Source organism: Citrus clementina, unplaced genomic scaffold, assembly GCF_000493195.1.
Source record: "Citrus clementina cultivar Clemenules unplaced genomic scaffold, Citrus_clementina_v1.0 scaffold_5, whole genome shotgun sequence".
NCBI lineage: Eukaryota > Viridiplantae > Streptophyta > Magnoliopsida > Sapindales > Rutaceae > Citrus > Citrus x clementina.
Window position 1 is genome coordinate 10,065,537 of NW_006262201.1, and position 23,279 is coordinate 10,088,815.

The following is a 23,279-nucleotide window of genomic DNA, read 5'->3' on the forward strand; positions in this document are numbered from 1 at the left end:
ATGCACTTGGGTTAAGAGATTTGGGATAATCTCTTTTTGTAAAGGTTTATTGACACCTTAGGAGTCAAGTGTAAGCATTTGAAGCCTTGGTGGCTTACTTAGCGGAATCATCAAGCCCGGAAAGTTTAGAGGTGTGGACGTGGGCGAGGTTGGCCAAACCACGTAAAAATCCTCATGTTTGAATCTCTCTTACCTTATCTTTTTATATTGTGATAAATTTATTTGTTATTGCTTTAAATTTGTTTTATATTTGCATTGAGTTTTGCTTTAAAAATTGTATAATTTTTAGAATCCTAATTCACCCCCCTTGGGTTGCATTACTAGAATTTCATTTGGTATTAGAGCCTTGTTCTCTTGTTAAGACATAATCATCTAGAGTAAAAGATCAATGGCAACCCTAAATGACTCAACCTTTAGAGAAGGACAATCCACAACTGGACCACCGTTCTTTGATGGTAATGACTATGCATATTGGAAAACTAGGATGAGAATCTATTTACAAGTTTTAGATTAAGAAATTTGGGAAGTTGTTTATGATGGTCCATTCATGCCTATGTTTAAAAATGAAGGAGATGATATTCCTAAACCATCAAGTCAATGAGTGAGTTAGAAAAGAGAAAGATGTCCTTAAACTCCAAGGCAATGAATGCCTTGTTTTGTGCTCTTGATAAGAAAGAATTCCATAGAGTATCTAGTTGTGAAAGTGCACAAGAAATATGGAATAAACTTGAAGTTGTTTATGAAGGGACAAATCAAGTTAAAGAGATTAAAATTAGTAGATACACTCGTCAATATGAATTATTCCAAATGGAACAAAATAAAAATATGTATTCTATGTATACTAGATTTACGAAAATAGTGAACACCCTAGGAGCTTTGGGAAAAACTTTCTCAAATAGTGAGAAAGTAAAGAAAATCATTAGCTCACTTCTTAAGGAATGGAGACCTAAGAGGACTGCTATTTAAGAGGCCAAAAATTTAAATACTTTACCTCTTGATGATTTAATTGGCTCTTTTATTTAATATGAAGAAGACTTAGCAGCCGAAAAAAGGGAAAAGTATTGTTCTCAAAGCTTCAAAATTTAAGAGCGATGAGCAAAGTGAACCGGATGATGAGGAGTTGGCCATGATAGAAATGAGGTTTAGAAAATTCTTCAAGAAAACCGGTGAGCGAAGAAGATTTAGAAACTTCAAGAATCAAAAGGAGAAGAAAGAGGCAATCATATGCTATGAATGCTAAAAGCCCGGCCATATAAGATCGGAATGCCCACTTCTCAACAAATTCAAGAAGAAAGCCATGGTTGCTACTTAGGATGATAGCGATGAAGATTCAAGTGATGAAGATGAATTGCATGAAGCATCAAACCTAACACTTATGGCAATAGGAGATGATGATGATCTCAATGAGGTAAGTGATCCTACCTATGATGAGTTGTATGATGCTTTTAAATAATTACATGATGAGTTGATGAAAATTAGTAAAAAGAATGCATGCCTTAAAAAGAAAATGCTAGAACTTACAAATGAAAAGGATGCCCTGGAAAAATGCAATAATGAGAAGATAAAAGAATTAGAATTAGAGAATAAAATGTTACATGATAAAACTTTAGCTCTTAAAGGTAAACAAAGCACTTATGAACATGAAAAATCACATGTGGATGAGTTAATGAAAGAGAATGAAGTGCTTAAGAAGAAAAATAATGAACTAAATGAAATTGTGCTAAAGTTTACAAATGGACAAAAGATGTTGGAAAACATGTCAATTCACAAAAAATGTGTGTTTGATAAAGGAGGTACTGGATATAAGCCAAACTTAAAACAAAAATATTATAAAACTACTTTGTGAAAAGTACTTCTATTAACAATCAAATTGTATGTCATCATTGTAATCAAGATGGACACATGAAAAATAGATGTCCAGTAAAAAGAAATGCATATTATGGTGTGAAATGTATTTGGGTTCCAAAAGGAACCATTGCTAACATACAAGGACCCAAGAAGTTTTGGGTACCTAAAACTTAGAAACTTTTTCTGCAGGGATTAAAGAAAAAGAAAAATAAGTGGTTCTTGGATAGTGGTTGCTCAAGGCACATGACCAGAAACTATGCATGGTTTTCAAGTTTCACCACAATCGAAAATGGTGGAGATATTTCTTTTGGAGATAACTCAAAATGAAGGTACTTCTCAATCACTCCCCAAAGAGTGGAGGTATGTTTCTTCTCACCTTAAGGATGTAATTTTAGGAGATCCCTCACGAGGTATTACAACTAGATCATCACTTAGGAATACTTGTGAGCATAATGCATTTATTTCTCAAATTGAACCCAAATCCTTTGAGGATGCGGAAAATGATGAATCTTGGATTATGACAATACAAGAGGAGTTAAATCAATTTAAAAGAAACAATGTGTGGGAATTAGTTCCTAAACCGGAACATCAATCTTTCATAGGTACTGTTGGTGTATAAATACTAATGCTATTGGTGTCAATGTGCAAGTGCACACAACAAGTAATAAAGTGATGAGTATTCAAGATCGTCTCCACAAGGATTGATGTTATCAGATTTGCTACAGCAATCTTAACAGTGCAGATTTTGTGCTAAAATAAAATAAACAATTAATGAAACTAATGTACTAATTAAAATAAAAACGCAATAAATAAATGCAACAAAGTAAACTATCACGTCAAGCTCAAGGATAAAACTAATGGAAATATATAGTAGTTGAGTGACTAAACTCTTCTAATGGTCTTGACTATTTTCTAATGGTTGGCTCGGTTGCTGCAGTATTTGCTACAGCACTGGCCAGAATCCTTATGTATCCTCAACTGTCGCATGTTGGATATCTTATATCTATATGCAACCTAACAGTGATCAGTTGTTATGCCAACATAAGATATAGCATTACATGCTTAGATTCCATTCACCCTACAAGGTGAATCCATATGTCTAGTTCATCACTAATTTTAAATGAAGCATGGCCCTTTTCGAATAAGTTAAACTCAATCCAGGAAACTCAATCTAAACCAAGTATTGCTCTGATATGTTCCGCTAAGATAGGCCCTTTTGCGGCTCTCTCCTAACTTGTATTATTAAATGGGTGATCAACCAAAATAATGAATAAAAATAAATACTATCAAAACAAACTGCTACAGTAAACATGCAACAACACATGTATTTAGTCAATAAACCATCAAGATTGTTTATCACTCAACCACAAATAAATTTAGTTCATGGTTTGCAAAAAAAAAAAATAAAGAACAAAGTTTTAGCCATGAAATGCATCCCCATGTATAAACAGAAAACACGAAAACAAGAGAAGAATAAGAATGATTGAGCTCCCAATTGATTTCTGCAAATTCTCCTCTTGTGCAGCCCTTAATCTCTCTCTTGAATCTTGTTTTTCTTTTGTTTCTTTGTGTTTTTCTCCTTGGGTGACGGCTCCCTCTTTTCCTTATGATGTGTGCTTCTTTTATAGTTGAAAATTAGGGTAAACGGAAGCCTAGGGCGCGCATAAGTCAAATTAGGAAACTGTAGATCGCAATTCTGCAAGTATCCCGCGTGAAATTTTCTCTGTCATTGTTCCAGGATTGCTACAGCAATGGTTGCTACAGCAATATCTACAACAACTGCATTGTTCCAGATTTGTTTCAACTCTTTTTTAGCCATGTTCTTTCCTTATTTTTGCAACCCTATTGCATAGCATTCCTTCCATGAATTATAAACTTCTGGAAACCTACAATTTTGCACACAATTTGAGCACAAATTACTTTAAATCGAGCAAAACTTATTAAGACTAAACTAAAATGAATATTTATGCAAAATGTAACAAAATACAATAGAAACACATCATTTACTCTTTAAACAATATTGATTTAAGTCTGAAAGTGCCATAATAACTCTCATTTTATAGAGTTATCACACTCCCAAACTTAAACCATCACTTGTCCTCAAGTAATGACAATAACACTAACACTTCAATCACACAATCATTCAACAAATAACTTAGCTCTGTCATCAAATTTGTAAGGATTCTTCAACCCTCATATCACATTCTTAATCACACAAAATAACCATAATAGTTTAGTTCTAGAACTAGGCTTCATTCTGTCCAGAGTGTGTGTGTGCCACTTTGATCAAGTTTCAGAGGTGCTACAACATTACACAGGCATATAATTCAGAGATAGAACACAAATATATTCACATATGAGGGAGTAGAATTCACCAATAAACTCAAACTGTGCTACAATAATAATACTTTTTTTTTTCAGTTAAACCCTTCAATGCAACATTGAGCTTTCATGTGAGTGCCCATCACTTGTAATGACGACACCCAATTACTCACTCAAAATATTTGTTAGAGTTGCTGCAGCAACACATTTAGGATGTTATATCTAGGTCTTGCCTTTGGACGCCTTTGACTCAAGGCTGAACATTGGGCTCATGAACAGACCAAATTACTCAGTATCCTAGGGAGTGGACCTCTTTATTTTTCATTCCTTCATCACCATTTTTTTCTTTTTTTTCAATATATAATTGCTGCAGCATTGCTCATAACTCTTGCTGCCTTTGGACTCAAGTTTGTATATGGGGTACACACTCAACCTTGGTTACTCAGCAACTTAAGCCATTGGAGCAAAATTTATTTCATAACAAGCACAGTTCAACAAAAATTTTCCCCCAAACTTGAGATATTTTCTACTCTTTTTTGGTTTTCCTGGCTCTGCTACTGCATTTTCATAAAACTCAACCAAAGTCTAAGTGTCGGGACAGAAGTTCAACCCCTATCTATAACTATCTCTACTTGGCTTTCTCATAAATACTGAATAGCACTCAATTTATCTTCATGAGGTTTTCAAATTCATACACAAATATTAGATAACAAAGCTTCATACAACACAAGCATAAATACATGCACTCAGAAACATAACCCCCCCAAACTTGAGTGATGTTGTGTCCTCACAAGCACACAAAACAAAACCACATAAACCAGACATGTATACACTAAATAAAAGGACATGCATAATGAATTAGAAAATTAAAACTAAATGAAAGAAAATTTTTGCAGCAAGAAGTAAAATAAACTAGCGGTTAGGGGTACTGCCCTGTTACTGGAAGCACTGCTGCATCATAGGCTGTAAAAGGTCACTTTTTCTTTGATATACTTCTCAAACGCTCCTTATCATAAAATCTGATCAATCCATTTACTGCTGCAAAAGCAAGAAATGCCTCTATTGTTTGAGAATCTTCTGTTATATGTCATGCTGTAAGTGATGCTGCAACAATTCTTTCCTGCTCTTTTTTTCGTATTTTTTTGTTTTTTTTTACCTGTTGCAATTTAACACAAAGACATAAAAAACTAGATGCACACTTAAAATAACAACAAGACAAATTCAATAATTTAAAAACTAAATTTAATGCTTTAAAAAGTTAAAATAACTTTCCTTATTGGGTTGCCTCCCAATTAGCGCTTGATTTTAGGTCTTTAAGCATGACCTTTCTTGTTTCCTCAACCTCGATCCTTTAAGAACCGATCCTTCATTAGGCTGTTCACCTCATCTCCCATATAGTGCTTCACTCTTGGCCCATTAACCACTAAGCCTGTTTATCTCGAGACCCGAAAGCTCGGTCGAGAGATTATGTCTGCGATCGGATTTTTTAAGAAGCATGGGAAGTGGGAAAAGACAACATCCTCTAAGAATGAAGACACTTTTATTGCTCCAGAGGATGATCGCATGCTAAATGATGTCTATTTCATGGGTGAGTTACCTGACTTCCGCCTTAGGGCTAGACCGTGTGCCCCTCGCCGAGCAACAGCAGCAGCATCCGCAGCAGCTTCCTCTTCGGATGACGAGCTAGCTGAGCCAGCTGTCCCTCCTGCAGCATCTTCTGCCTCTGAGGACCGCTTTTAGCAGCTCTTCGACAAGATGGATACACTCTCCTAGTAGCAGCAGCAGCTTCAATCTGATTTTGTGACTTTTCGGCAGCAGATATTAAATCAGCAGATGGAGTTACTTGCTGGACAGTGTCGCATTCTTGGTCACCTTGGCTATGATCCTGGAAGTTCCTCTTCACCACCCCCATCTTAATTTTCTGCCCCTATGATTTTTGCACAAACATTACTCATTTCATGTAGTTTGTTGTGGTACTTTTCGTTTTTTTGATTGTTCTTGTGATGCTTTTATGATGTTTTTATTGGATATGTGAATTTTATTTATGCAACGACCTGCCCCGACCTCCACAGGGCGAATCTTACTGATAGATGCTTAAAAATATAATAATAATAAATAATAATAATCCTTTTACAATCCATAAAAATTATATCCTTGAAAATACAAATATAAAACGCAAACTGCAGCGGAAGAATTTAAAATTCATGCCAAACCATCTAATTCCTCCATTCAAGTCCTTCTCGACGATCATCACGAATCAATCCTAATTTACGAAAACTGAATTACAATAAACTATAATGAGTACGAAACTCAATAAGTAAACTAGTTTTGCATATACCAAAATACATACATACATATAGATAGTGCAAATGAATGGCGTGCCATGATATTCGAAAACATCGTAAAAAAAATAATTGAAATCTCATTATGTCTTTCTCAAACTTTCACATTCTCTTTCAAACCACTTACTTGAGCTACCTTTATTCGATTACCGCTTAGTAGGACACTCCCTTAACTTTCATAATTTTCATAACTTTCATACTCTTTGTGCTTCTCGCCAATGCGTCCTTCGCCCACTTATCTCATAACTATATAAACATCTAGAGTGTCTTCCACTAAGCCAATAACGAATTCAAGCATCCAAGCTAAAACTGTAAAACAATCTTTCTTTCTACAAATTCCATTTGGCTAAAATTCACTTTCTCATTTTATAGAAAACATAATGCATTTCGTGCTCATGCCAATGAAATATTCACACATACGTATGCCCATGTCCATAAACACACATAACAACACATCATATCAAAATATCGTATAAACACATGGGCAGAGCATATAAATCAATATCCGTACTTATATAAAAATAGGCTTTCCAAACATGTCAAACATATATATTGTTTATTGTGATTCGTTTGGAAATCTAGTTTACTTACCTCCCGGTATCCTTGAGTAACAAATGCACATCGATATCATCGGCCTAAAAATAAATAAAAATACTCTCATAAGAATAAAATTAAACCATAATCATATACTCCAATATTCTCAAATTCCTCAATATAATCACATTCCATACTTCACCTCAAATAATCTTAATTTAAATCATAAATCATCAAAATACTGATAATTCTTAAAATTTCAAAATTACCTGCAAATATCAAAATTACCAAAATGCCCTTGAATTCAATATTACCAAAATACACTCAAATATCAAAATTACCAAATTAACCTCAAAATCATAAATTACCAAGTTTATCCTCAATTTCAAATATTACTAAAAAACCCACAAAATTTGAAATTACAAAATTGCCCTTAGATTGTGAAATTACCGAAATACCCTTGCTGGTCAACGGTCACCAGAATTCAACCGACGGCAACGGGAAGCTTAGAACTGAAAGTTCAAGCGACGCTGAGTCCAATGGTGGCGGTGGTGACCTCCCACGCGCGGTGATGGCTCCAGATCGAGCTCCCGAAGTCGTGAATCCTTCAACGGCTAATCAATGACAAAATGACGTCCCCAACGTGAGTGGTTAGTCGGAAATGGTCAAAGGAACAAAACCCAAGTGATGCCTTCACTAGAAACCAGCGAAATCATGGTGAATCGAGGCGGCGATTCCGCGGAACTTCAAAGCTTCGATCGGTGGCTTTTCGATTGATTTCTGGTGGCAAGGACTGCATGGATACATTGCTCGTCTCTCAAGCTTCAAATCGGTACCAACCTTGACCGGAATGGTGGCCAGAAATGGGAGAACCGGCTGAGTCGCACTCACGGGTCGGGTTGGATCCGGTTCGGTTTCTCCTCTCTCTCTCAATTTATAAGGGTAGTCAACAGGGTCAAAATCGGGTGTGGGGTATTACAATTTATGATTTCGTTGATTTTGATGACATGTTTGGTTATTGTTCATGATTATATTGAATTTGTTGGAATGGAGGTTGGTTGATAAGTTGGAAAGTATATATGGGAGTGTTTTAACTATTTGTATTGTTGAGGATATGTTCATTTTTATAGGGAGATTCTGCCAAAATGTTTCCAACATGGGTACTCTCTGAACTTCTCATTTTCACTCTTTTCGTGCTCATTTCTTTTTTATGATTAAGGGGGGAGATAATTGATCAATTCAATCTGTTCTGTTTAAATTTTTTTTATGAGATTAAAAATTGATGATATAATTTATCAATTCAATCTGTTCTATTTAATTTCTTTTTATGAGATTAAAAATTGATGGGCACATATTTAGGGGAAGTTAAATTCCTTAAATATTTTACTTAGGGGGAGCACATATTTAGGGGGAGCAGGAGCAAAATTGCACAAATATTTTCTTGAATAGTTTGTCATGATCAAAAAGGGGAAGATTGCTAACATAAATATTTCTTTATTATTGATTTTGTTGATAACAAATTTAATTAAGATTGATTAATCTTTTGAAAGCTCAAAATAATTTTCATGTACTTTTAAATCATCACTCTCACTTTATAAAGACTTTATATTCTATGGAAATATTTTTGGTTATTCTCATGTTAATGGTTTCAATTGAAAAAGATTTGAGAATTTTGAAAATAAAAAATATTGTTTCAAATCCTATAAATGGATCTATTTAACAAGTTTTATAAAGTGTTGGGTCATAGTATAATTTTCTAAAGTTTTGGGGTCAAACTATTATTTTACAAAATAGTTCCCTGTAGCAATTACTGTAGAAAATGGCTATCCGACATCTTGATAACTGCTCGCCGACATCGAATAGAACTAAAGATTAGCCTCTGGACTAACGGCGATCCGACAACTTGATAACGGCTAACCGACGTTGCACAGAATTGAAGATTAGTCTCTGGACACTAACGACGATCCGACATCTAGATAACGGCGATCCAACAATTTAAGAATTCAGCCCAACGGTCATGTTGACTATTTAAAACGGTGATTCGACTGTGTGCAGAAAGTCAATAATGGCTAGTTTTCAGCTCCAACAATAAATATACTCAATCAAATTCAAACTAAAACGATTCCAACAATTATTATTGAGCAAAGTCTTGAGCATACAACATTCATTGAGCCTTAAATTCCTGTATTCATCTCATTTACTCACACTTTGAGTCTTCATTTGTAATCAAACACATAGTGTGAGAGAAATTTATTTTGTAACATTCTTTAAAATCAAATTGGGTGATTATAAGTGTTAGGATACACTTGGGTTAAGAGATTGGGGATAATCTCTTGTTGTAAAGGTTTATTGACACCTTAGAAGTCAAGTGTGAGCATTTGAAGCCTTGGAGGCTTGCTTAGTGGAATCCTCAAGCCCAGAAAGCTTGGAGGCGTGGACATAGGCGAGGTTGGCCGAACCACATAAAAATCCTCATGTTTGAATCTCTCTTACCTTTATCTTTTTATATTGTGATAAATTTATTTGTTATTGCTTTAAATTCGTTTTATATTTGCATGCTTTAAAAATTGAATAATTTTTAGAATTCCAATTCACCCCCCTCTTGGGTTGCATAACTAGAATTTCACTAAACATGGCCTCTATTTATAAATAAACATGTGCCCTCCATTTGGATTGTCATTTTTCATGATACCCATTCATTTATGGTCATTGGATCAAGATTTGATTTTAATCAATTGTCTATATTGGTCCATCACCATTTCAAATGAAATGACAATATGAAATGATACATTCTTAAGTGGAAAGATACCTTTTATATGGGACAATTACTTGGACATGTTTTTATAATAAAACATCATTTATTTTAAATTGTTACAGCACTAAGATTATTCTAGGTTAAGTTAATCTATTATATATAACTTCAGAAGGTTCATCGGTAGATTGTTTTAAGTTTTTGTCGTAGTTTACAAATATTTTGTTACTTATAATGTAAGAAATTTACAAATGTTGGTGCTGAGTAATCTGCATAATTATTATGAATTAGAGAAACAGGGCAGATGTTGTACAATTATTGTTGTGGTGGAGCGGAAAGTTAGCCCGAGACGGTGACGGCTATTGGGATTTCTTTAATTTGCAGCATAAAAGCATTTACATTGACATCGACTCAAGGGTAAAAATTAAATATCTCATGTAGCATAAGAAGAATGCAAAAATGCTTGAATGAGCATTCTGACTGAATACACAAAAGCTACTTTCCCTTGAGCACTTTCGCAACAAAAGCAAATGTAAAATTTAGCATTTAAATCTAACATCAAATGGCTGATGCCATCGTTTCCATCCCTTGGGGGAACTGAATTCCTCTACCTGACATTACAGTTTGGAGCGGCTCTTACCTCAGGCAACTTAGGATAATTTAGGTGGTTGTTCAGGACCCCACATTTAACCTAGGACCCCATTATAAATGAAGGTTTCTAATTTAATTCCTAAATTATAGTTATTAATTATTGATTTATATTTATTATTTATAACTATATTTTCCATAAACAAACTACTAGATTCTTACAAAATCCCCTTTTAACAATATAATTAACAATTATAATCCATTTATTTCCTCCATTTATTTCATTTAAAACTCTATAAAGGCCACACCTTTTTTAAATTATTATCCATTAATATCTTTTTCCAATAAAAAAAAACACAAAACCTTCATTGCTTTGGTGAAAAAACTACTTTCTCTACCTTACTTTTTGCATAAGAAAGAAAAGAAAATTAATTGTTTTACTTTCTTTTGATCATTGTTGCTCAAAGCCTCAATCCATCAAAGTTAAATTTCTTAAATTTTCAGGTTTTATCTTCCAATTCTCTTATTATTTTTACAAAGAAACAAAAACACCTAAATAACACAATTAATTAAATTTCTTAAATTTTCAGGTTTTATCTTCCAATTCTCTTATTAATTAATTGTGTTATTTAGGTGTTTTTGTTTCTTTGTAAAAATATTATTCTGCTCATAGGTTGTTCGCTTTTAATTATCTAGCATAATTGTTTGCATGATTACTCTTGTTTCCTTAGAAAAAAAAAAAATGTCTACTAAAAACTATGCATCATGATACAAAAAACTTCATAAAAGGAGAAGAATAGAAAAGTTAGCTTAATCTAAAAACGTGCTATTGATAAAAAATTATTTAAGATCAACCATGTCATAGGAAAGATTAAATAGGTTAACTATATTATCTATTGAGAAAGATATATTAGCAAAATTAGAATATAAAAAGTTGATTAATAATTTTGCATCTCAGAAAGGTAGAGAAATTTATTTTAAATAAATAAAGCTTTAATAAAATTAATACACATATTTCATCTCAAATTTTTTAGAAGGTCTAATTAAATCAATTTATTTAAGACCTAAAATATGATTGAGCCGCCTTGAAATTGCAGTAAGATAGAAAAGTGAAATAGACAGAACACTCGCTCATACGTAAAGATGCGACGAATTTGAGAATATTTATTATTATGTGCCAAATTCCTAATGTGTAGGAATTTAAAAATGTTAGTGCAGAACATGTGTTTATCGGTGGAGTAGAATCAGGGAAATTAAAGATAAGCATAATTTTTGCATCCAATGCCAAATTCCCCCAGGTAGAGAGTGGGGACTCCTTTGCATAAAAGTTGTTAAAAGTTTATTGTTAACAATAAAAATAACATGCAGATATAGTATTTTAGGTTATTGTTAATAGTTTTACAATAATAAAAATCATTTTGTTAGATCGTAAAATGTAGTACTCACACTCTATTTTGTGCAAAAGTCTGCGAGAAAGGATTTTAGATTTACCTAACGGTGAAGTTGGGAACTTGCTTTTTTACCTAGGCTAAAGTTATTTCAATAAATTCTGATCGTGGAGACTACCAAGAGTTTTCTTTAGTCATATATATTTATTTTTTAGGGACTAATATGAATATTCCTAATTTTATCCATTATTAAAAAAACAATGTGCTAATTTACCAATATGATTTCTCCAATCTTTTTTCTTTTCGTCATTTATTCCTTTGTGAATTTGAGTTAATGCTTGATATTATTTTTGTGCTCACTTTTTAAAGTAGAAGATTATGAAAAAGTGAACACACAAAAAGCATAAAAATCATTATTAGATCCAAATTTGTGCTATTTCATACATAACTTGAGAATATTTATAATTACGCATGAAAACTAGTGGAGTAGAATCAGGGAAATTAAACGTTCTACAATCATTGACGTGTGGGGTGGGGATAAGCATAAGCTTTTTCTATGCAGTATAAAAGAATGCAATAACTCCTTTTCTTTCAGTATCATCGCAACAAAAGCACATCTAATAACTCTTCAGAATTCTCGTCTTCTTTGTCAGAATGGTTGATGCGATCGTTTCCTCCCTCCTGGAGCAGCTGATCTCTGTTGCGGCTGATGAAGTGAAACAACAGGTGAGGCTTGTGACTGGTGTCCGAGAAGAAGTGAAAAAGCTTACCAGCAATCTTCAAGCCATTCGAGCTGTGCTGGACGATGCCGAGCAAAGGCAAATGCAGCAAGACAAAGCTGTTACTTTTTGGCTGGATCAGCTCAAAGACGCGTCCTACGACATGGAAGATGTGTTGGACGAGTGGGTCTTTGCAAGGCTCAAATTGCAAATTAAGGGCGTTGATGATGACAATGCTTTTTCCCTTGCTCCTCACAAGAAGAAGGTACGTTCCTTCTTTCCTGCTGTATCAAACTGCTTTGGTAGTTTCAAACAACTCAGTCTTCGTCATGACATTGCTGTCAAGATTAGGGAAATCAATGAAAAGCTAGATGATATTGCCTCCCAAAAAGATAGGTTTAAATTTGTTGAGAATGTGAGTAACCGTGTTAAAAAACCGAAACAAGCGCCAACCACCTCCTTGATTGATGAGGGAGAGGTCTGTGGTAGAGTTGACGAGAAAAACGAGCTCTTAAGCAAGTTGTTGTTTGAAAGTAGTGAACAACAAAAAGGCCTTCATGTCATCTCACTAGTTGGGTTAGGGGGCGTAGGTAAAACCACTCTTGCACCACTGGCCTATAATAATGATGAGGTGAAAAGAAATTTTGAAAAAGTTATATGGGTGTGTGTATCACACACTTTTGAGGAGATTAGGGTTGCCAATGTAATCATTGAAGGTCTAGGTGAGTCAGCTTCTAGTTTAAGCGAATTCCAATCTCTTCTAAGCCATATCCATGGATCAATTGTAGGAAAAATTTTTTTTCTTGTCTTAGATGATGTATGGGATGGGGATTATAATAAATGGGAACCATTCTTCCATTGTCTAAAGCATGGTCTCCACAGAAGTAAAATTTTGGTTACCACACGTAATGAGTCAGTTGCACGTATGATGGGATCAACAAATATTATCTTCATTGAGCAATTGATTGAAGAGGAATGTTGGTTGTTGTTCAAGCAGTTAGCATTTTCCGGTCGCTCTTTCGAGGATTGTGAAAAATTAGAACCAATCGGGCGAAAAATTGCACGCAAGTGCAAAGGCTTGCCTCTTGCTGCAAAGGTAACAGGGAATCTCTTATGCTCTAAAGTACAATAAAAGAGTGGCAAAAAATTTTAGATAGTGAAATGTGGAAAGTAGAAGAGATTGGGCAAGGCCTTTTTGCTCCATTGTTGTTGAGTTATAATGATTTGCCCTCCAAGTCTATGGTAAAACGATGTTTTTCATATTGTTCTGTCTTTCCGAAAGACTACAATATAAAAAAAAGAACTAATTTCACTATGGATGGTTCAAGGTTACCTTAATGCAGAAGAAGACGAAGAGATGGAGATGACTGGGGAAGAGTATTTCAACATTTTAGCAGCATGCTCTTTCTTTCAAGAGTTTAAAAAAGATGATGATGATGATGATGATGATATTATGAGCTGCAAGATGCATGACATAGTACATGATTTTGCCCAATTTGTAAGTAGAAAAGAATGTTTGTGGGTAGAAATTAATGGTACCAAGGAATCAGTCATAAACTCTTTTGGTGATAAAGTCCATCACTTAGGGTTAAATTTTGAAGGAGGAGCTTCATTTCCTATGTCCATTCATGGACTTAATAGATTGCGGACCCTCCTAATTTATTTCCAAAGTCGTTCCAATCCGTCTCTTAATAGTAGCATCCTTTCGGAGTTATTTAGTAAATTGGCATGTTTAAGGGCATTAGTTATAGGGCAACAGAACTTTATATTTGATCCTTACCCAAATTTGATTAGAGAAATTCCAGAAAATGTCGGAAAATTGATACATTTAAAATATCTTAATTTTTCTGAATTATGTATAGAGAAACTGCCTGAGACTTTGTGTGAATTATATAATTTACAAAAGCTAGATATTAGGTGGTGCGAAGATCTTAGAGAATTGCCGGCGGGGATTGGGAAGTTAAAGAACATGAGGAGTTTACTAAATGGTGGCACTCCTTCGCTGAAGTACATGCCAATAGGGATTTCCAAATTAACCAGTCTTCGAACGTTAGAAAAGTTTGCTGTGGGCGGAGGTGTTAATGATATCAGTACGTGTAGGCTTGAATCTCTAAAAAATCTTCAACTCCTTCGAGAATGTGGAATAGAAGGACTGAGTAATGTGTCACATTTAGATGAGGCTGAGAGATTAGGACATCACAATATGAAAAACCTCCTTCGTTTATCTTTTGAGTTTGACGAGGAAGGTGAAGAAGGGAGGAGGAAGAATCAACAACTTCTGGAAGCCTTACAACCGCCTTTGAATGCAAAAGAATTAGGGATTGTGTCCTACGGAGGCAACATATTTCCCAAATGGTTGACTTCACTAACCAATCTAAGGGATTTAAGACTTAAATCGTGCGTTATCTGTGAGCATTTTCCTCCCTTGGGAAAATTGCCGCTGGAAAAACTCACCCTTTACGGCCTGTATGGTGTGAAAAGAGTGGGTAATGAGTTTTTGGGAATCGAAGGAACCAGTGAGGATGACCCATCTTCATCTTCATCATCATCATCAGTCATTGCCTTCCCCAAATTGAAATCACTCCACGTTGGGGCAATGGAAGAATTGGAAGAGTGGAATTATAGGATTACAAGAAAGGAAAACATCTCCATCATGCCGCGTCTTTCTTCCTTGACGATTTGGCATTGCCCCAGATTAAGGGTGCTGCCGGATTACCTTTTTCAATCGACGACACTGCAGAAATTGAGTATTTCTTATTGTCCAATTATGGAAGAACTGCCCATTCTAGAAAGACATACCACGTCTTTCTTCCTTGGAAATTGAGTATTGCCCCAAATTAAAGGTGCTGCCGGATTACCTTCTTCGGACGACGACGCTGCAGCAATTGAGTATTCAGGGATGTCCTCTTCTGGAAAACCGTTATAGAGAGGGGAAAGGAGAAGACTGGCATAGGATATCTCACATTCCCCACATCGAGTGGTAAATTCAAACAACGACACTGCAGACATTGACAATTTGGGGTTACAGAGAAGGGGAAGGAGAAGACAGGCATAAGATATCTCACCTTCCCCACATCATGCGATCGGCGTAAGATATCACTCGCCGGTAATTTCTCCTCCTCCACTGATTTACTCTGTTGTTGCTTGCAATAAAATTAATAAAAATAATCATATTTTGAATTAAAATTCTATATATTGCCCAATGTCTAACAGGAATATACAATATTTTCTAATATTTTGATTTGCGTATTGAATTTAACTATTTACTTCCACCATTAATTTAATGGGTCACTTTATGATGCTATTATAAAAATTACAGAATCAATCATAGTATAAATATGTAGTGTTAAATTTAATCAATTGGTCATAAAGGTTAGTTAGGATAATATTTTAATTTCAATTATTTAAAATTTAAACTTCCTAGTCATCAAATTTGTTAAACTTGTTTTCTAAAGCTAAAATAATAATAAAATAAAAAACAAGTGCAGTCTGTTGAAATTTCTATAATTTCTTTTAAAAAATATGTAGTCTTTTGTAAAATTTCATACAACATCATAGAAAATCCTAACGTATTTTATTTTTTAATGCACAAAAATTTGTTGTGTAACTTCCTGAGAGACAAAATCTCTGTGATACATTTGCAGTAATGTTGAAAACTAAATTATCAATGTTATCTTGTATAATGATAATCGTGTTTTTTTATACATAATTTATGTGACATTAATTCTTTAAAGTAATTGTGTGATTGTTTTTAGTAGTACATGAGCCCACTTTGTTTTATTTCATACGAGTTTAATTATGTTCACCAGTGATTCGAGGAAATGTCAGAACTACACTAGCAATTCGCAGGTCCACGCTAATTTGGTTCTAATGATGCACGCAGGAGAGCAAGATTATGAAAATGAATAGTTTAGCCAAAGGGTTGTGTTAGAGTGCAATTTATGCACTAGTTTTGCATTGTTTACTTCCCTTAATATCGATGTTTTGCATTTAATAATAGTGATTTACTTGTGTTTTACTTTTGTAGGTGCAATTCTATTGATTGGTGATAAAATTGAGCTATAAGATGATGTTTAAGGATGATTGTTCTCTTGAAGAAATTATGAGCGGCAGAAGAACTTTGTTGATAAGGCGTGGGCGCGTGCTGTCAACTGCGGACCTGCAGTTTTTAGTTTAACGTGTTTTGTATTTTTGGCTATTTTTTTAATTACGAATTTAATATTTCAAATATTAGTATTTTATTTTAAATAGAACTCTAAAAGAGAAGAGAGAGAGAGTATTTAAGGGAGGAATCTATTGTGAAAAAGGGGGATTTGGATTGGAGAAAAAGAAAGAAACCCTAAATCTAATTTTTCTCTTCTCTCTATGAAGAACTAAACCTATTTTTCTGGTTGAAGGATAATGAAGCTTTGATTCATCACTACTGTGAGATCTTTCTTGTGCTTTAATTGTTTTATTGCTTTTTGGGTATTTGTTTATTCTCTGAATTATTTTCATGATTATGTTTGTTAATTAGGTAATTGGCCACTATTTAATTATCAACTTAATCTATTGTCAATTAAAGGATTCATCGTATGAAGAATTTAATGTTTGTGACAAATAACATAGCAGAGAGTTGTGTTATGAGAATAAACAATCTAATTTAAATGAATCATCATATGTGTTGATTATGATTTGGGTCTCTCTGGTTTTTCAGGCTGTCAATTGATTAAATCCTATGATCGTATCTAGGGTTGTCTATTGATTAGGGAAATAACCAACGGTCGTACCTTGGTTATCGACTAGTTAAGGAGAGATTGGCTATTAGAGGGTCTCAGTAGCTATAACCGGTCTATTCATAAGTAATAATAATCTATATTTGAATCAATGATCAGTAGTCGAATCAAGCTGAGTTAATTCCTTCAACCAGAGCTTTCTCCAATTTGAATCACAACTTTAATTTACATTCTCGTTATTTTAATTTGATTTTTATTATTGTCAACAATTCCCCCATTTTACGTTTTACGTTTCAAAAGGTTTTAAATAATTACCGATCTCTGTGGACACGACCCTGCTCAATCACTATACACAATTTATTTAGAGTAGGAATTTATTTTTGTTGGCTTCGACACCCATCAGGTTGCCAAAATGTTTTGCTGGTAATTCACTTGCTTTTTTTTTTTTATAGAATTTCATTTCCATCTTCTTCTATTGATATCTTGTTGTGAATAAACAAGAATAGAGAAGTAAATATATATATATATATATATATATATATATAAATTCCCTATTATGATGATGTTAAAGCAAGCTCATGCTCAAGCATTGCATTTTTATTTTATTTAATTTATAGAATTTTCATTTCTACCTGCATTGCATTTTTATTTCATTTTCAGGTTGACTTTGAAAACTCTATGGAGGACATTAGGGTAACCAAGGATTATCACTGTGGTTATTGAGCAACGTTTGGTTGCTGGACTTTGAAGAAGGAAGTGATGGCCGGGTCTGCTCTGTTTCAATTGAGGATGGATAGCTGCCTGAAAGACATGATGATTATTATTGCATGATGTTAAGGTGCTAAGATCATCATTTCTATCTTGTTTCATTCTTTGATCGGTTTATCCTATATAAACATATGGAATTCTGCTAATATTATCAAATTTTTCACCTAATTTTCACTGTTGTTGTGAAAACAATTTCAGGCTCTCAAAAGCTACAAAGCAAAGCATTTGTGGGTTGATCATATGTTTCAATTGAGGAAGGAGCTTGGTGTTGGCAATATTGTCCAGGTAACCACAGCTGATAATTTCCACAAATTTGCATTGTCAGAATACACTTTAATGTTCATTGTGTTCCTCTGTGTTATCAGGTTATCGTGGTATGTAAAGTATCATCTTTAAGGATTCGTAAGAGACTTCGCAGTAAACTTAGTTGTCACCATCTCCTGCAATTGCTCATTCATTCAAGAGTACTTCAAAATTAGATTCTCAACGTTTGAATGTTTAGTTGCAATCAAAATGTTTAGTCACTCATTCGTAATCTTTTCCGATTTTCAAGTTCTTTAGGGCCATAAACAGTTTTCCAACTCATTCTTAATTTTTAGGTTGATTTCGAGTACCCTGTTAAGGACATTCCTGAGACCAAGGATTAGGCTGGCGAAGGAACTACTACCTCTGTTGTTATTGTGCAAGGTTTGATCATTGGACCTTGAATAAGAATCCCTTACACACATTCTGTACTTCAAGCATTCTCTAAAGGAAAAGAGCAGTAGAAGGGATAGTGATGGCCGGATCCGCTCTATTTTAGTTCAAGATCTCTGTGATGTCGATGAACTTAAAGCAGTTGATACTTCTTGAAAATTGTTGTTACGGATGAATTGATTCCTGAAGATGGGTATCCATCCAAAGGCATATTTTCATAAACTTCCTTCTTTTAACAAATGCTCCAATGCTTGCTGTAGTAACAATTTCGTAGATTGCATCTCTCGGGTGCATCATGTTCATGGGTTGGAAAAAGCACTTGTGGTAAAGCTTCAAAGCTTGTAAAATGGCTGTGAAAAGGCACATTCAATTCGGTATGCTTTGGTGCGGTCTCCTAATGCTAATATTATGTTTCAATGCTGGCCGTAGTAACAATTTCATATCTTGCATCTGTTGGGTGCATCATGTTCAAGGGTTTGAAAAGCATTTGTGGTAACGCTTTAAAGCTTGTACAATGGCTGTGAAAAGGCACATTCAATTAGGTACTTTTTGGTGCGGTCTCCCAATGCTAATATCATATTTTGTATAGCAATTAAAATTTAGCTATACAATCTTAATATGCAATAAATCATTGTATACAAAGTTTTCTATTGATTATATGGTGACTGAAATTTTAATTATCATATCAATTTAAATTTTTTTGTAACTCTCTTTTACTTTGCTTGTACAGAGTACCTGTTTTGGCTGATATGTCTAATTCGTAGAAATTCATTTACATCGGTTTCCATTGGCTTTAGCACAAACAGAAACAGAGCTCTGGGGAAAAGTTTTACTTCTTGTGGTATTATGCCTTTGTTTCTTCATTCATCATATTTTTCGAATTCATGCTCTCATTCAGAGGGTAAAGCCTTTTCCAGGCTGCTTTGTAGCCAAACTTTGACGCCTTTGATGCATGACTGTCATTTAGATTTCCCAAATAACTGTTAGATTGGAGAAGAATAAAAAGATACTGTTAAAAGGGTATTTAATTAGCGCCCTCTGAATTTCTTGGAGTTAATGTAGTCAATTGCCCAATTTTGCTGCCTGTCGAAGATACACTGCATGGAAGTCCTCATCAAACTCTGAGACACCTAATAAATAGTAGGATAGTAGGAGGGGGTGGTATTCGCCTGGTGTTAATTTCCTGGCAAGTATAGTTCACAGATAGAGGGGTTCTTTTCTTGATGTCTAAATACCTTATGAGATACAACATCGTGTATTCCAATTTTTCTCTAGTTAAATTTTAATAAGTTAGAAAAGTTAATTTTGTTTTAGCAATGAATTGTTTTCTTAATAATAATAATTGCCATGTTCCTCTAAAGTCTTATTAATGCCAGACCAACAACTACTAGGTTCATCTCTCGTTCACTTCCTCAGGGAATCTCGAGGGCATTCATTGGCAGGTAGCCTTTCTTGTTGAGCTCCTGGAATTACTTTTAATTTATCATTTGTTGGGTTTTGCTTTTTGATTGCTTTGGGATTTGTGTTATTATCGCTTTGTCGCTCATTAATCTTGGCTGTTTTGAATCTGTGTTGGATTTAGAAGTTTGGAGTTGAAAACAGTTAAAGCTTAGACTAGTAGAAGAGATTTATACATTCATTTATCTTGGACAAAGTTTTTGGGGATAAAAAAAAATTATAAGTATACACTTTCCAATGGTTCGGTGATGTTTGATTGGTTTAAAGATGTTGGATATCTCATCAGATTTCTTATGTATTGACTGCTGTTGCCACAGGATGCTCGCAGATCCTGCTTTTTTGTATAAACTTCTACTAGAGCAGGTTGCCACAATTGGTTGCACTGTTTTGTGGGAGTTGGAGAATCATAAGGAGAGGTGTGTTTTTTCTCTCATAACAAAGGAACTCTTCCCTTCCTTTTTATTTTCATCTTACATATTAAGCTAATAAATGGGATGGGATAAAGCAAGAATGGGATCAGCTTGGTTTTGGTGCTTTCCTTGGACTATATGCAAACATGAGATATCAGCTATTGTGTGGATTTGATAGAGCGGTCTTCAACCATTTTGATGTTACCAGGTTATCTCTCCCTCTCCCTCTTCTGCGTATTTGTTTATTGATCTACACCTCTATATACATTGATAGACTATTCTGGACGTACCAAATTACCCTTGTTTTAATGTTTTGTTTGTTAAACTTTGACTGGGGAATCTGTTTATTTGTCTGATAAGAGGTTAGTGTGGTTTCTATTGAAGTGTGCAGATCTATCACCAAGTATTATTTCAATTTTTCTTGACTTAATCAACTTGCATCATTTCCAAGTCCAGATCCTTAACAATAGTGCGACATCGCTACAAAAGTACAATTTCTCTATTTTGACAGTTAAATACATAAGAATGGTTTTAAATTAACTGAACTCTGAGATAGTTCTCTAAGGAAATACAAGTGGTGAATACAGTTCCAACTTTTAAGTGCCTTAATATCTCCATTTGTTCAGCCCTGTGCATAAAAAATCAGTAATTGCCGTCCAAATTCTTCTTTACTGCCTATATGTGTTGGACTTTGTCTATTCTTCAACTTCTCAAATGGATTTTTTGAATGTCCAATTAGGAGAAAGATCAAGGCTTGCTTGGCTAGGAGTGGAAGCGGATCCGCTACTTCAATCATATGACCTTTTGAAGAAGGCTTACAACGGGCGGCTCAGGATGTCAATCGCTCAACTCAAAAGTCCCCAAGGTGGTTGATATCAAAGAATGCCATTGTCTCTGGGCTTGGGCTCCTTGGCATCAAACAAGGGAATGTCGACTCTGTTGAAGGGGAAGCAAGGGCCCCTAAAATGCGAAGAAAGAGGATAGTCCGGAAGAAGGTGACCGCATAAACTTTTTGGGAGTTAATAGCCCAATTTTGCTGCCTGTCGAAGAGATACAACTCAGAAGTCCTCATCAAACTCTTTGAGACATCTAAGAACTAGGAGGGAGGTGGTGGTATTCACACGTGTTTCCTGGCAAGTGTAGTTCCTGATAGAGGGATTCTTTTCTTGATGTCTAAATACTATATGTGATACAACGTCGTATATTCCAATTTTTCTCTAGTTAAATTCTAGTAAGTTAGAAAAGTTAATTTTGTTCTAGCGATGAATTGTTTTCTTAATAATAATAATAATAATGGCCTGTTGTTTTGGAATCTTATTCACTCTCTGTAACCTAGTTAAATTGTGCAAAGTCTACTACAGATTTGTCAAAATGAGTGTCTTTGTGATTGTTTTGATACACTTTTGATGGCAAGTTCAAGTTTGAATCATCTTGTAATGCCAAAAAACCATAGCAATTAGTTACTAAATCGTACTCGAGTTTTTGTTTGACTTTTAACTACGAGATCAGCGTTTAGTATTAGCTGTAGTTATAATATAAACGTTAATTATGAAACTCTTACCAAATTTTAGTTGTACTTTCTAGCCCGATTGTAGAAATCCATACAAGATGTTACTCAATTTTACTTAATCTTACTCGTCTTTGATTTGTAAATTTTATGCCTAAATTTTTGTCAACAAATTGCTCCCAGTTCCAAGGTTCTTCAGCTTGGGTGATCCCAGCAAAACCATTACGTCCATTCAAAAGGGTTCCACGTTGAGTGCACGAGATCCACAAGTTTGATTGGACAGAAATAGCTAAAAAAAACTAATGAAACCCACGTCCAAAGATGCCGTTGTCGCGGAGGCCTAGACACGACTCCCCATCCTCTTTTACCATATTTTATAATTGAAGAGGCCATTATTGAATTGAAAAATTATGATTCAACCATTGGAAACCAACTTGGAGTTTTAAGTTGATATGAGAAAAGATTTTTTCATCATCATCATTATTATTAGGGAAAATATCCACCGTCCACCTGTTTTTTCCAACTTTATAAAAAATACACAATTTTTTTTTTTTGGCTGGAATCCATCTAAACTTACGTTTTGTTTCACTTCTCCACTTCTGTTTGCTGCCCGTTATAACGTAACTGATGTCGTAGGGGTAAATCAGTCATTTCAGCATAGCAGCCAAAAACGACGTCGTTTACAACTTTAATTGGACAAAAAAAAAAGAAAAGATAAAGTGGTCCAGAGAAGCAAACGAGAACAGCCATGTTTATTCACGAGTGACCCACCACCACCCTGCATGAAGAACCAACAAATTCCCACCATTCTTTCTGCAGTTTCCATCGATTTTCATCAACAAACAACGCTTGAGTATCAAAACTTTTGTTAAGTCAAAGATTCAGAGGTATTGAGGGAAGCTGTGAGCGGTTTAGAAATCTCGACACTTAGGTTTTCTGGGGTTTGAATCTAGTATCAAGTAAGTTTAGTTTTATTTATTAATTTTCATTTATTTTTCGTATGATATAATGTTATTTAAGATTTGTATCGAGAACGTTGTTAATCGTTGTTTCTTGAAACCCTAGAATACATATTAAGTTGATTTATAGTAAACTGAGTCCGTTTTTTTATGGTAATGATAAATTGAGAAGTAATATGTTGTTTTAAGGCTGGTGAGAAGCACATGTATGAAAGATTGCTGCTAGCATGGTTGAATGCATGTTTATCCCCTGCATACTCATGTACTTGTGCA

At 34.5% G+C, this 23,279-nt stretch overlaps 2 protein-coding genes and 1 long non-coding RNA gene across 3 annotated transcripts; all 3 read left to right on the forward strand.

Annotated features, from left to right (window-relative positions):
- Positions 1-12,428: 12,428 nt before the first annotated feature.
- Positions 12,429-13,625, forward strand: LOC112097883 (putative disease resistance protein RGA4). The gene has a single exon (XM_024183477.1). It carries the CDS (start codon positions 12,429-12,431, stop codon positions 13,623-13,625), a length of 1,197 nt encoding a protein of 398 aa, XP_024039245.1.
- Positions 13,626-13,811: 186 nt separating this feature from the next.
- Positions 13,812-15,317, forward strand: LOC112097884 (putative disease resistance protein RGA4). Its single transcript, XM_024183478.1, has one exon. It carries the CDS (start codon positions 13,812-13,814, stop codon positions 15,315-15,317), a length of 1,506 nt encoding a protein of 501 aa, XP_024039246.1.
- Positions 15,318-20,078: 4,761 nt separating this feature from the next.
- On the forward strand, positions 20,079-20,652 carry LOC112097674. The gene is made up of 3 exons (XR_002905175.1): positions 20,079-20,114; positions 20,448-20,546; positions 20,636-20,652. It is a non-coding gene; the product is annotated as an uncharacterized LOC112097674 (long non-coding RNA).
- Positions 20,653-23,279: the final 2,627 nt, after the last annotated feature.